Source organism: Phoxinus phoxinus (assembly GCF_949152265.1).
Source record: "Phoxinus phoxinus genome assembly, chromosome: 1".
NCBI lineage: Eukaryota > Metazoa > Chordata > Actinopteri > Cypriniformes > Leuciscidae > Phoxinus > Phoxinus phoxinus.
This window is the reverse complement of record NC_136876.1, coordinates 8831997-8845397: the sequence shown is the minus strand read 5'-3', so window position 1 is coordinate 8845397 and position 13401 is coordinate 8831997. Positions and strand designations below refer to the sequence as shown.

General features: G+C 39.7%; 2 protein-coding genes across 2 annotated transcripts in view; one reads left to right on the top strand and one right to left on the bottom strand.

The window, feature by feature from the left end:
* The window catches only part of LOC307000598 (uncharacterized protein), a 496331-nt gene extending 494059 nt beyond the window's left edge, over positions 1–2272 (top strand). The window contains exon 4 of the mRNA XM_079616290.1: positions 149–2272. Coding sequence (XP_079472416.1) covers positions 149–1236 — 1088 coding nt within the window. The 3' untranslated portion in view covers positions 1237–2272. The remainder of the gene's footprint in view (positions 1–148) is intronic.
* Positions 1–13401, bottom strand: part of LOC307001012 (uncharacterized protein) — a 573545-nt gene that overhangs the window by 312885 nt on the left and 247259 nt on the right. The gene's annotated exons all lie outside the window — the stretch shown is intronic.

Genomic DNA, 13401 nt, shown 5'->3' with positions numbered 1-13401 from the left:
ATGGAAAGTTTCAGGGACATATTATTAATTTATATAAAGGCATAAAAACTATTCCCTCCATATCTTTGAATTATTTTGATTAAATCAAAAATTTAATTCAGAAATAATTTTGAAATGTAAGAAAATGAAAGTTTTTAATTCATTTCAGAGCTGATGGAAGAGAGCGAGGAGAGTGAAGAACTGAGTGAAGTGAAGGAGGAACATCATGTCAAACCTGGAGAAAAACCTTCGAGTTGCTCAAAGACTAAAAATAATTTTTTAAAGAAAAGAAGAGCCGAGAAATCTACAACCTGCACTCAGTGTGGAAAGAGTTTCACACGCAAACATAATCTTGAGATTCACATGAGAGTTCATACAGGAGAGAGGCCACATGTATGCAGTCAATGTGGGAAGAGTTTCAATCATTCATCACACCTTAATGTTCACATGAGGATCCACACAGGAGAGAAGCCGTTCACATGTCATCAATGTGGGAATAGTTTCAGTCAATTAGCAAACCTTAAGAGTCACATGATGAGCCACACCAGAGAGAAGCCGTTCACATGTGATCAATGTGGAAAAACATTTAGTAGTCCACCTATACTGAAGAAACACCTGACAGTTCATACGAAGGAGAAGCCACATTCATGTTCTATGTGTGGAAAGAGTTTTTCACTGCTGCAATATTTACGAAGACATCAGAAAATTCATACTGGTGTGAGAGAGTACATGTGCTTTGAGTGTGAGAAGACTTTTATTACAGTGAACTGTTTAAAACTGCACCAGAGAATTCACACTGGAGAAAAACCTTACAAGTGTTCACACTGTGACAAGAGATTCAGTCGTTCAGCAAATCTGGATACACATGAGAGGATCCACACTGGAGAAAAGCCTCACAAGTGTTCACACTGTGACAAGAGATTCAGTCAGTCATCATCTCTGAAAACACATGAGAGGATCCACACTAGAGAAAAACCTTACAAGTGTTCACACTGTGACAAGAGATTCAGTGATTCATCACATCTGAAAACACATGAGAGGATCCACACTGGAGAAAAACATTACAAGTGTTCACACTGTGACAAGAGATTCAGTGATTCATCAAATCTGAAAACACATGAGAGGATCCACACTGGAGAAAAACCTTACAAGTGTTCACACTGTGACAAGAGATTCAGTGATTCATCATCTCTGAAAAGACATGAGAGGATCCACACTGGAGAGAAGCCGCACACGTGTGAAGAGTTGCTCTATTAAAAGTCACCTGAAGATACACATGAAGATCCATGCGGTGGAGAGAGTCATAGTCAGAAATCACGGTAGATTGAGTGTGAATAATTTTTAGTATTTTTAGTATTTTTTTTAAAGTAGTTCATCTTTATGTGCTGAGAAACAAAAGCTGCTTTTCCACCTTCAGAAAAGGTTCCAGTTGTGTTTCCACTTGAGTCTGGTACGGCACGGCACAATTACAAACCGTTCTCGGCCCTGAACTCTCAGCACACTTGGCTAACTGTGCCGAACGTCGTGACATCTGAACCAGGATCTGGGTAACAAAAACACGACCCAAAAAATTGACCTAAAAGGCTCAAAAAATTGCCCAAGATTGTTTAGGGTGTAGTGATGGGAAAAACTACGCTTTTCAAAGGTTCGAATCAGTTGAACCAATTACTCCGTAAAAAATTATTCACTATTTCGAAGCGTTCGAAACGCCACACGCTGGTCAGAACAGTGTAAATGCAACACAAACTCAGGCCAAACATGCATAAAAATAACTTTTACAAACCATTTCAAATGTGTTATTGATGGTAATCAATCAGATGCAATCAACAAATCATCTAATGTCATAAATAATAAGTATAATATGTGGGTTTTAATACATTTTCAGAGCTTGTTTTGTTTGTTCCATGGATTGCTCAGCTAAACAGGCGAATAAGAGACTATCCACTACTATTCTTTTCAATTATACAAATGTCTCATTAAAATGTCTACTAATGTTTAAAACTGATCAGAGATCAGGTAAAACCCATAGACACTTGTTCAATGGTTCGCCGCATGATGGGTTCACAGAGATCATTGACATTTAAACCATTTAGAAACGGTTATGAGGCAACGAAGCCTCGTTTACTGAAATCACGTGACTTTCACAGTTTGATACACGCTCTGAACCACTGATTTTAAAAGATTCATAAAGGTTTCTGAGCTTCGTGAAGAAGTGTTTCGAAATCTCCCATCAATACTTTAAATACATGAGTAAGACATGATTAGCAAGTTGTTTGCATTAAATAGACCATTGAAACTCACTTGATTTAATGTTTCTTTTAGACCTGATGGACGTGAACAAGAAAGGAAGAAGAGAAGCCAAAAAATCTGTCTCCTGCCCTCAGTGTAAAAAACACTTCATATGTAAGTCAAGGCTGGAGATTCACATGAGAGTTCACACTGGGAATAAGCGGCTCAGACTTTCTCTCTGAAATCACTTCTGCTTCTCATTCTGAAGAAAGATCATTTAACTGTGATCAGCAGAGGCGCAGGAACATATTTTATCTAGGGGGTGCTGGGGGCGGGGCTTAATGGGGCGGGGCTTGATATTGCGGGGTGGTGACGGTAGAGAATTTTTTTAACAAAATCATAATATTAAAAAGCCCAAACAAAAAGATGACCATACAAAGGAATGAGGACAGAGTTATGTGAGAACGCTCAGAACTCATGATACATTTTAAAAACACAGCACAAAAAGCTGCATCTTACATTATGATACATGCTCAGTTGAGTTATGTGCCGGTTCACACAGAATGCATTATCTTTCAAAGCGAAAATGCAAGATGCCACACGCGGGCAGTGGAAGAGGGAAAAACGCAAGGTCTCGAGGCGCGTTTTAGTTTAACTTATTTTAACTAGAGTGTTGCGTTTTGAGAACGCTGTGTCATGCGCGAGACGCGAGCGCAACCAAAAAAAGAGGTGTAAACTATAAATTCTGGTGGTGGTCACCAGGTAAGGATGGCCACTGCCTACCGGTGTGTGTATCCTGATGACATCGCTATAGGCTATCATTTGATACTACCAAGGGTATCATGGTTCTTCCCTCATCATAGGTCACAAAATCACTATTCAGTTCATACATTAATCTAAGTTCTTGTTAAAGAGACTCAAGAAGGAATAATATGGTTGAAATCTATAAAGTTTACTAAATGACAAAACAGAGAGAACTAAAATATTTAAGAGAGATAGAGAGTTAGGCTTATATCCAGGGCACTTATCCAAAACGAAAACGGTTGTTGTATTTTTAAAACGCTAAGTTGACCAACACAATTTTAATTTGAACTGTAGGCTAGACCGAATGCTGCGCAAAAAAAAAAATAGACGAATTTTTGTTTATGACTTATTGTCCCTTTGTTAAACATTTAAAATATTCACAAATTAATATAGATTTTTTTTTTTTTGATTTTACTATTTTTCTAAGACAAAATTAGAACCTGGAAATTATATTTTTCCCGCAGTGCTGAATGAGAAGAGGGGGCCTATGTCTCTGTAACCACAGAAAGGCGATTTATAAGCTAATGATAATAAATGTGTCTGAAAAAATAACGAGGCATTTGAATTGTTTATTAATAAACTATTGTTTTCTAAATCAGTGTCGGCTAAAAACACATCTCCATCTCCGCTGTTAAGTGGATACGCCTTAAGAGAAATGCACCTTTCATACGGATTACATAATCAGAACAAAATGTATTAGCTTTCGATTCGAATTTGTTCGTTTTAAAGTGGACATTTCAAGCTTTAGCCTACATAGGCATAGGCTATATTTTATTTCAGTTCTCGCGCTCCAGTTCACGGAGATCATGAAAGCGCGGCATGATTGTTTTATTTTATTTTACAAACGCACAACGTTTTCTTGTTATTGTGAGTTTACACAAATAAAAGTAGTTACGAATAATGTATTATTATTTTCTGTATGACCAGAAATTATAGAGTATTTTCACGGTTAAAAACAACTATAGAAGTTGTTTCACTGTTGATAGGAGTTCGCGCCCGCGCCTCCGTGCCATGCAGTGCGCGCTTCACACTCCCCGCCACAAACCCTTGGATATGCGTCAAAATCTTGTGTTTATTTGTGATAATCTTAGCCCTGTATTACTATTGTCTAATCCGTATTATGAATGACATTTGACGAATTGCTTTGTTCCTTTTTTGGATAAAAGCGTCTTCTAAATATGTAGCGCAACAGTTAAACACGAGTGCGTTCACACTGAAAAACAATGGAAAAGAGTGGGATGGAAAAACACGTTCTCCTAAAGCCAAAGAATGCTTTAATCAAGACATCTATTACATTTTTTCACCGACGTCTGAGTGAACAAGATCATGCATTAAATGAGTGTCAAATGAGTTCTGAGATGCTGGTCCTCAGCAGTACTCCATGCGGGATCGGCTTTTGCCTTTTGGTAGGCTATATACATTTCTTTTAGTTATAAAACCATATTCGACAACATATCAAAACGAAATAATCTTTAGAGTAATTTTATAAAGGTAGAAGGTGTTTTAAAAAACATGTTGAAAGTTATTTAAAGTAATGTCATCTTAAATGCCAATGTAGTGAAACAGCTGTCGTCAGGGGGTGCTGCAGCACCCTCAGCACCCCTACTTCCCGCGGCCATGGTGATCAGTGCTGTAAACAGGTTCATTGAGCATCAGTCCTGGAGAAACACCTGAAGATTCACACAAAAGAGAAGATTCATTAGTAATATTACAGCAGAAAATACACGTCGGTGTGTGTTGCAGTGCTGGAAGTCCTTTACTACAGAAGATGAACTGAAAGACCACCAGAAAATTCACACTGGAAAAACCATAACATAAGAAGGCCATAACATTTTTAAGAGAGACATGAATCTGATATTAATTAACTCGTTTACATTGTTTTTCATTTGAACATCTAGTTTTTCTTCCACTTCTACTCTTCCATGCAAACACAAGATATACTTTCATGTATCTTTGAACACCTTCCCGGGAAGGCGTCCAGGAGGCATCCGGAACAGATGCCCAAGCCACCTCAGCTGACCCCTCTCGATGTGGAGGAGCAGCGGCTCTACTCTGAGCTCCTCCCGAGTGACCGAGCTCCTCACCCTATCTCTAAGGGATCGCCCAGCCACTCTGCGGAGAAAGCTCATTTCGGCCGCCTGTATCCGGGATCTTGTCCTTTCGGTCATGACCCAAAGCTCATGACCATAGGTGAGAGTAGGAACGTAGATTGACCGGTAAATCGAGAGCTTCACCTTGCGGCTCAGCTCTTTCTTCACCACGACAGACCGGTACATCGTCCGCATTACTGCAGAAGCTGCACCGATCCGTCTGTCAATCTCCCGTTCCATCCTTCCCTCACTCGTGAACAAGACCCCAAGATACTTGAACTCCTCCACTTGAGGCAGGAACTCTCCACCAACCTGAAGTAGGCAAGCCACCTTTTTCCGACTGAGGACCATGGCCTCGGATTTGGAGGTGCTGATTCTCATCCCAGCCGCTTCACACTCGGCTGCAAACCGTCCCAGTGCATGCTGAAGTTCCTGGTCTGAAGGGTCCAACACGACAACATCATCCGCAAAGAGCAGAGACGAAATCGTGTTGTTCCCAAACCCTACACCCTCCGGCCCCTGGCTGCGCCTAGAAATTCTGTCCATAAAAATTATGAACAGAACCGGCGATAAAGGGCAGCCCTGCCGGAGTCCAACATGCACCGGGAAGAAGTCTGACTTACTGCCGGCAATGCGAACCAAGCTCCGGACCCCATACTCCCGGAGCACCCTCCACAGGCCGCCACGAGGGACACATTAGGGACACATGTTTATTAATTCTAAGATATATTCATTTCCGGGGAAGGGAAATGTCTTTCTTACTGTACAGTACTAAGAGCATGTAGTCAAAATCTAAATTGTAAAGTAAACTTTGTTGCAAGCAGAGAATCAGAACCAAATACGTATTGTGCACAGTTTTATTAACTAAATCACAAACATAACTAATCTAAACACACATACATACATACATACATACATACATAGGTAAACCTGCACCTCATTAAATGTATGCTGAAGAAGCAATCGAACAGCAAGAGAGAGCATCAGTCTGTGAGTGTTTACTTTTCTCAGTAGATTTTAGCGTGGTTCTTTGTTGCTAGGAAACTTTGTTTTGTTTACTGTGTTTTACTCTGGTAAAACGCGAGGCCACGCGGCCTTTGTTTGTTTGTGTGTTCAAATGTGTTTAACAAATAAGTTAATGTTAGAATTAGCCTACCGTATGTCTAAAGGGAGCCGCACACCAGCAGAGAAGCGCCGTGCCGTTTACAACTCGAGGTTTTGGACACCGGACGCGCACTTTGTCAGTTTATGGCCAGCAATATGGTTATGTTCAAGGACATTGAGTAATTAAGATCATGTCTGTACTATGTTATGATTGTAATGTACAATTAAATACAATCGTTGCTTAGTCTGCAGTCTGAATTCACTTTACCTCAGAGTGTCCGTTAACTGAATGAATTGAGAATATCACCTGAAAATCCGATAACATCAACAATTTTCATTCAACCAGCTGATTTCTGTAAATGAATGTAAAACTAAATGTATATTGCAGCACAGGGTGAAGTCAGAATATACATTACGACAATTTGAGACAAATAAATGTAAATTTAATATAAACTATAACCTAAACAAAACGATGTGACAGTCATCACCGCAATCCTCAATTACAAGTTCATTGGCAAATTCCTCCTCCTCGTCGCTCTCCTCCACTTCTCCCTCTCCGGCCTCCTCTAACTTTCCTGCCTTGCTTGCGCTAACAGCTCCCGCCCAGATGCGCAGGAATCTCTTGCGTGTGCAATCTGCACCATAGAACTGGCGTAAACAGACAATCTGACGGGTTTTAGAAGATTATTAAAGCAGCACTCAGTAGGTTTGGAAATTTCTTCGCTTTTTGCTTGCAGGTTTCTCTATGCTCCCCCTACAGCTTCGGAATAGATATTTGACAACATTGTCGAAAAACTTGTTGTCGAAGAACAGAGCTGGTGCTGGTTCGGAGCCAGAGCCTAGTTCCATATCGGTTCTTTGCTTTTCCACACAAATAAACCTGGCTCTGGGCCAAGAAAACAGGTTCCAACTCAGCACCAACTTTGCGCTGGTCTAGAGATAATAACCGGTTACGTCAGGTGCTGGGGGAGGGATTACCGTAACGTAAAAAAAAAAAAAAAAAATCAGGACGCCATTTTTAAAACACCGGTCAGCTGTTAACTTTAGCTTTGGACATGGACGGAAAACAAAAACAACTGTGGTCTGTGGAGGAAACGAACTGTTTGCTGGCTTTGTGGTCCTCCACAGAAACTTAAAAAAATTAATTGGATGGAGCTGTGCGGACAAAACCCGTCTTTGAAAAGCTACAGAACTAAATGTCAATAGGGGGTTACCAGAGGAGTGTAGACCAACTGATAAACAAAATTTTAAAAAGATTATCGGGACCAAAAAAAGGAGCTTGTGCGAAGTGGTAGCGGCGGTCGGCAAAGAAGATCCCCACATTTCGACGTCCTGGACTCCATACTTGGTGACAGACCGGCATGCCAAACCACCGGGGCACTTAACTCTGCAACAGCCTTGTTAGAGGCTATGGTGAATGGAGAGGCAGACAATTCCAATGTTTCAGGTGGGTCTTAAATTTCATATGTTTCAATGTCAATCATGTCTTATTTTAGCCATCTATGTCTTGTTTTAATGTTATATCCAAGCAAAGTGTAGCAAGCTACCGCTAGCAAACTTGGCTGTGTACAGTAACGTTAACGTTAGCTAAACGTTAACACTGTATTAACGTTACTGTTTTAACCATTTTAAAGGAGAACTCCGGTCAATTTTAACATTGAGCTCAATTTTTAGTAAATTTGGAGTGCTGTCAATACAGAGAACAACGACAAAAATCGGTGTTGCCTACACTGTGTTATCCTATTTTTAAAATTTGCACCCTATTGACTTGAATGGGGCAAGTTTTAAACCTGCTTTTATCCTCTTAACATATTTGATGTGTCATTACAAGTGCCCAGCCATGTTGAGTGATTCCTTAAGAGTGAACACGAGTGAATCTGACTGCAGTAGATGTGAAAGATATGAATAAAAATGATGTTATATCAGCCAGCGCAAATACCTGTATTTAGTTCCTGTTTTCGGTGGAAGTCCAAAGTAGTCGATTGTCGAGTTCACGCGCGTGATCATAGTAACTAAACCTATGTGCGTGAACTCGACAATCGACTACTTTGGACTTCCACTGAAAACAGGAACTAAATACAGGTTTTTGCGCTGGCTGATATAACATCATTTTTATTCATATTTTTCACATCTACTGCAGTCAGATTCACTCGTGTTCACTCTTAAGGAATCACTCAACATGGCTGGGCACTTGTAATGACACATCAAATATGTTAAGAGGATAAAAGCAGGTTTAAAACTTGCCCCATTCAAGTCAATAGGGTGCAAATTTTAAAAATAGGATAACACAGTGTAGGCAACACCGATTTTTGTCGTTGTTCTCTGTATTGACAGCACTCCAAATTTAATAAAAATTTTGCTCAATGTTAAAATTGACCGGAGTTCTCCTTTAATGGTTTAAACGGTCGGTAACATTAGCAGATAAGCCCATTGACAGCGACGTTATTGTTCGTAATTTGGCACAATGTTTCTGACCGTAGTAGAGGTCATATAGTGACTAAAAGTGTGATGTGAGATGCTAAAACGAAACTATGATGACACGGAGCTACCACCACCACCACCACCGGACTGCAACTCGCCGGTACCATCTGCCTCCGTGTCATCACGGCAAGCCAGACGAGGTAAGATATTTTGTGCTATGTATTAAGCGTTTTCTTAATGTTTACATGTTCTACATAGCCTCATAGCTTACATATTGTCCAACAAGCATTTAATCAAGTCAAGTCATCTTTATTTATATAGCGCTTTTTACAATACAGATTGTATCAAAGCAGCTTCACAGTGATAACATGAAAATAATACAAAAAATAATTTCATCATCGTCCACCTTTAAGGCAGATCTATAATATTGTTGAATATTAAATGTCCCCAACTAAGCAAGCCAGAAGGTAAGGCAACAGCGGCAAGGAACCAAAACTCCAACAGGTGACAGAATGGAGAAAAAAACCTTGGGAGAACCCAGGCTCAGTCGGGGGCCAGTTCTCCTCTGGCCAATGAGTGAACAGTGTTTGAAGTTCAGAATGAATCAGAGTAATTTAATCTAGTCTCTTTAAATGAAGGGCCAGTATGTCCTATTGAAACCATAGGTAGGCTATGGTTAACATGCAGGTGCATTGTTTGCAGATAAATTGTTAGATTATATGATGGCAGCAAATATACAACAAACTGTTGCTTATCTGCAGTAGTGAACTTGCACTAGTATTGCACAGGTACAAGATGTATTTATATTACAACAACTATAACAAAACACACACGGGCACAACCAGTTAAAAGATATGTATTCAATTCCACATTAACTACCTATCCAAAATTACAGGGAAAATCAACAGATACATGACACCACAAAACAGGTAAAAACATTTAACAAACACATGGAACTTTATTATTATTAAGACAATTTTTTTTTGTATTACAAGTTTTAAAAGATTTCTCAATTCTAAGTATGCAAATGAGGCATTTACTAATGGCAACTTTTGGTGCATTTAGAAAAAATATACAGACTTTTTTCTGTTAGATGTTTTTTGGAGGTTAAATGTTGAAGGAAACAGGTAACTGGCAGTATTTATGTTTAAAAACAATCACTCCTCTCTACTGAAATAGTTGATTAAGGCTGCTCTAATATCGGCCCCTTCTGGCTCACCATGCTCAGGTAATGCCTGACCTGGAGGTTGAATGTATAACTGCCTGTCCACACGCTCCTCAATGAAATTGTCACCATGCTCTTCACAAATATTATGAAGCACACAGCAGGTCAGCGTCATTTTCTTGCTGAGCTCAAGCTTGCAGTCATTTCTTTTGAGACGACATCTCCAACGGCCCTTTAACCTTCCAAAAGCCATCTCTTCAACCGAACGCGCACTGCTCAATCTGTAGTTGTAGGTGTGTTGTTCAGGTGACAGTCTTCCAGTGTCGGAGAAGGGCTTCATAAGACATTTCTGCATTGGGTAAGCGGGGTCACCGATTAGGTAGTATCCAACATTAATGCCAGAGATGATAATTTTGTTATGTCCAAGTAATTCCCCATCACTTAGTTGCTCCCATAAATTTGATTGCCTTAGCACCCTTGTGTCATGCACACTCCCTGCATAGCCCACACACACATCCCAAAACAGGCCTCTGCCATCCACAACTCCTTGCAATATAATCGAGTGCCACCCTTTCCTGTTAAAATAGTCACGGGGATACTCCTCGGGTGCAATGATTGGGATGTGGCTTCCATCTATTGCACCAACACACTGTGGTATTCTCCAGCGGTTATGGAAGAAGGTGGACATTTCAACCAGCTTAGCAGCATCTGGAGTGGTAATGTGTTTAGGGAGCAAGACCTTTATGACCGAGTCACAGAAATCCTGAACACAGTTAAACACTGTGCTTAGACCTAACCAAAAAAGGTTTCCAGAGAGCAATTGCAACACGTTTTTTCACTGGAACAGACATACGGTAATTGGTGTTTTTTCTGCCCATGGGATGCCTGACTTGATCGCATATGTATTCAAAAGACTCCCGGGACATTCGAAAGTTCCCTACAAACTGTGTAGGGGTGAAATCCGGCACAACTGTGTCTCACCAATAGTGTGATCGGTGGTATGTTGTCTACATGTGTCCTCCTCCGCCTTGCCCTCAGCCATAATACAATCTGCAAAAATAAAATCCTGTATCATTTGGTTTGTTTAAAGTTGGGCTATGGTATTGTACAGTATTCAATTCATCACAACATTCATTTCATAACTTAGAATTCCCTTTATGAGTAACGTTACATGACAATAACGTACACTTGAACTTGAACTATACCGCTATGCTATAACGTTAGATGTTGCCATCGCAAGCCAGCAAACAAATATTATAATAATATAACATGTCCACTTTCAATTCCCGGTATACAAAATTTCAGAAGTGCAGCTGCTGTTGTTGGCAACCGTCACTGTTAAAGCCCTGACTATCGCAGACTATATATAAGTTACGTCCTATGAGTGTCTAGGGTTCTTTTCTTAACTGAACGTAACAAAATTAAGGTTTAAAGAGCATTTGTCTGGGCCCTGCCACAGCACCACAACAAGAAGAATCTTTTTGACACTTTTATTTAAAGGCTTTTAACAAAAATAAAAATGTACTTAGAGAGTAAAGGTTTAGGGAGGAAACCAAGACTTCAGAAGGGGGCAATGCCAAAATAACAACCAAAAATTTAGTCTACCTGGGAGTTAAATTCTTACTAGGCTTCACAAAGAATATAACAAATAAATGACAGAAATGTACACTCACTCCCTACCTAACCACAAACCAGGAGAAAACAGGGGATTACAAAATAAAATGGCATCCACCTTCCTACCGTTCCCAAGTAACAAAGAAGTAACAAAAGAAACAAACAAACAGTAGGGTAACAGCTTAAAAGTAGGGATGGCTGACGTTCCGAAGCTTTTCGAGATGTTTCGAAACACTGATCCGAAGCGTGATTCAAAACACTCATGTCACGTGACTATAGGGGTTGCACGACTACTGATTTCTGCTAGTCGGTTTCTTATCAAAACAATACTCGAGTTACTCGACTACTCGTGGTTCATGCTACTGTAAATGAAAAGACATGAAATAGTTCTTATCAATAAATGTTTATTAATTTCATAGCCTAATGCAACAATAAAGTAATGCAAAAACATAATTATGACATGTAACAGAGAAATGTACGTGGTAAAAGAAAAATTCATAGAAAGTAACGGCTAACGCAATAATTACGCGTCATTCAAAAATTCTAAACTGTTTGATAAAACACATTAAAACTTCAGTAAAACAGTTAAAACGGTTCATTTTTCATAATTCCCCTGAATCCCTCTCCTGAAACTGCAGAGAGTGGTCTCATATCCTTCACTATAAAATCCACGAGTAAATCTGTGATTACCTGTTTTCTCTTATCTGTAATCGGGCGTTTACAGAATTCACTAGGGGTGTAACGATACACTCAGCTCACGATTTGATATGTATCACGATACTGGGTTCACGATACGATATGTATCACGATATTTTGAACAAAATAAAAAAAATAGACTGAAAATCAAATAACAGATTTATTTAACATTAACAGTGTTCAACAACTGTCCTGTTATACATACAACTTAAAGAATGAACAATACTTCAATATAAATGAAGATTTAGTTTAACCGTCCTTTTGCATGTAAAATTAACAATTGACTAGGTGTGTCACTGACCAATAAAACTGAATTGTATCATTCATGAAATTAGAATTAGCATAGCCCAAGAGAGAACTTCTTTAAGCAGTAAAAGTAAAAAAAAACAAAAAAAAAACAGCATCAAGTAGTGTCCTGTTCAAGTAATTTCAACATAAACAGCTTTGCGGTTTGTTTAGGTTACTTACAGGTTTTTTTGCAAGAAAACCAGCATATCTACATTTTCTGGCCGTAACTGGGATCTTTGTGCATTTACAATATCCCCTGCTGTAGAAAAAACACGTTCACTAGGAACAGAAGTTGCTGGAACTGTGAGGTAAGCTTTTGCAAGAGGTGAAAGAAGTGGGTACATATGAGCATTTTCTTTCCACCATTTCAGTGGGCAGCTAGTGAGGGGAATAGAAGTGTCCTTTTTGTACAAGTCAATCTCTACTTCTATCCTACTTTGGGACTGGGTGACTGGTGGTTCAGAAAAAGTTGCCCCAAAGAGCTCTTCCAGTGCTCTCTTTTTGCTAGGTGGCTGTTCTGGCTCAACTCTGTGCTGTATCTCTCTGATCTGCAGCATCAGCGGGATCTCCATCACTGGCACCTGCCTCCTTCGTTTGCTTCACAGTGACAGCCTTAAAATATAATAAAATAAATAATTAAGGTATACTAAGTATAGTTTCAGTTACACACATATAAAAGGTGTGCACAAAGTAGGTTACACAAACATGCAATTGGAGTGACAAACACACACAAATACACAGATTATCAGACAATTTGTAATGCAGACATACCTGCTGTAACTGGTTTGATTTATTCTTCAACCGGTGGAAAACCTCTTCACGTTGTTCAGGGAGTAAGTGGGGCAATGACCGAAATCTGGGGTCCAAGGCAGTACCCTCTAGCAGATAATCCTGTTCCTCTGTGAATCTGCTTGAGAGGTTTTGCAGGATGGCCGTCTTCATGTTAGCAATAGTTGTGGAGTCTTTCTCGTCCGGTGTCATGCTCTGTTCGATCATGGCTTTCAAGGGCAC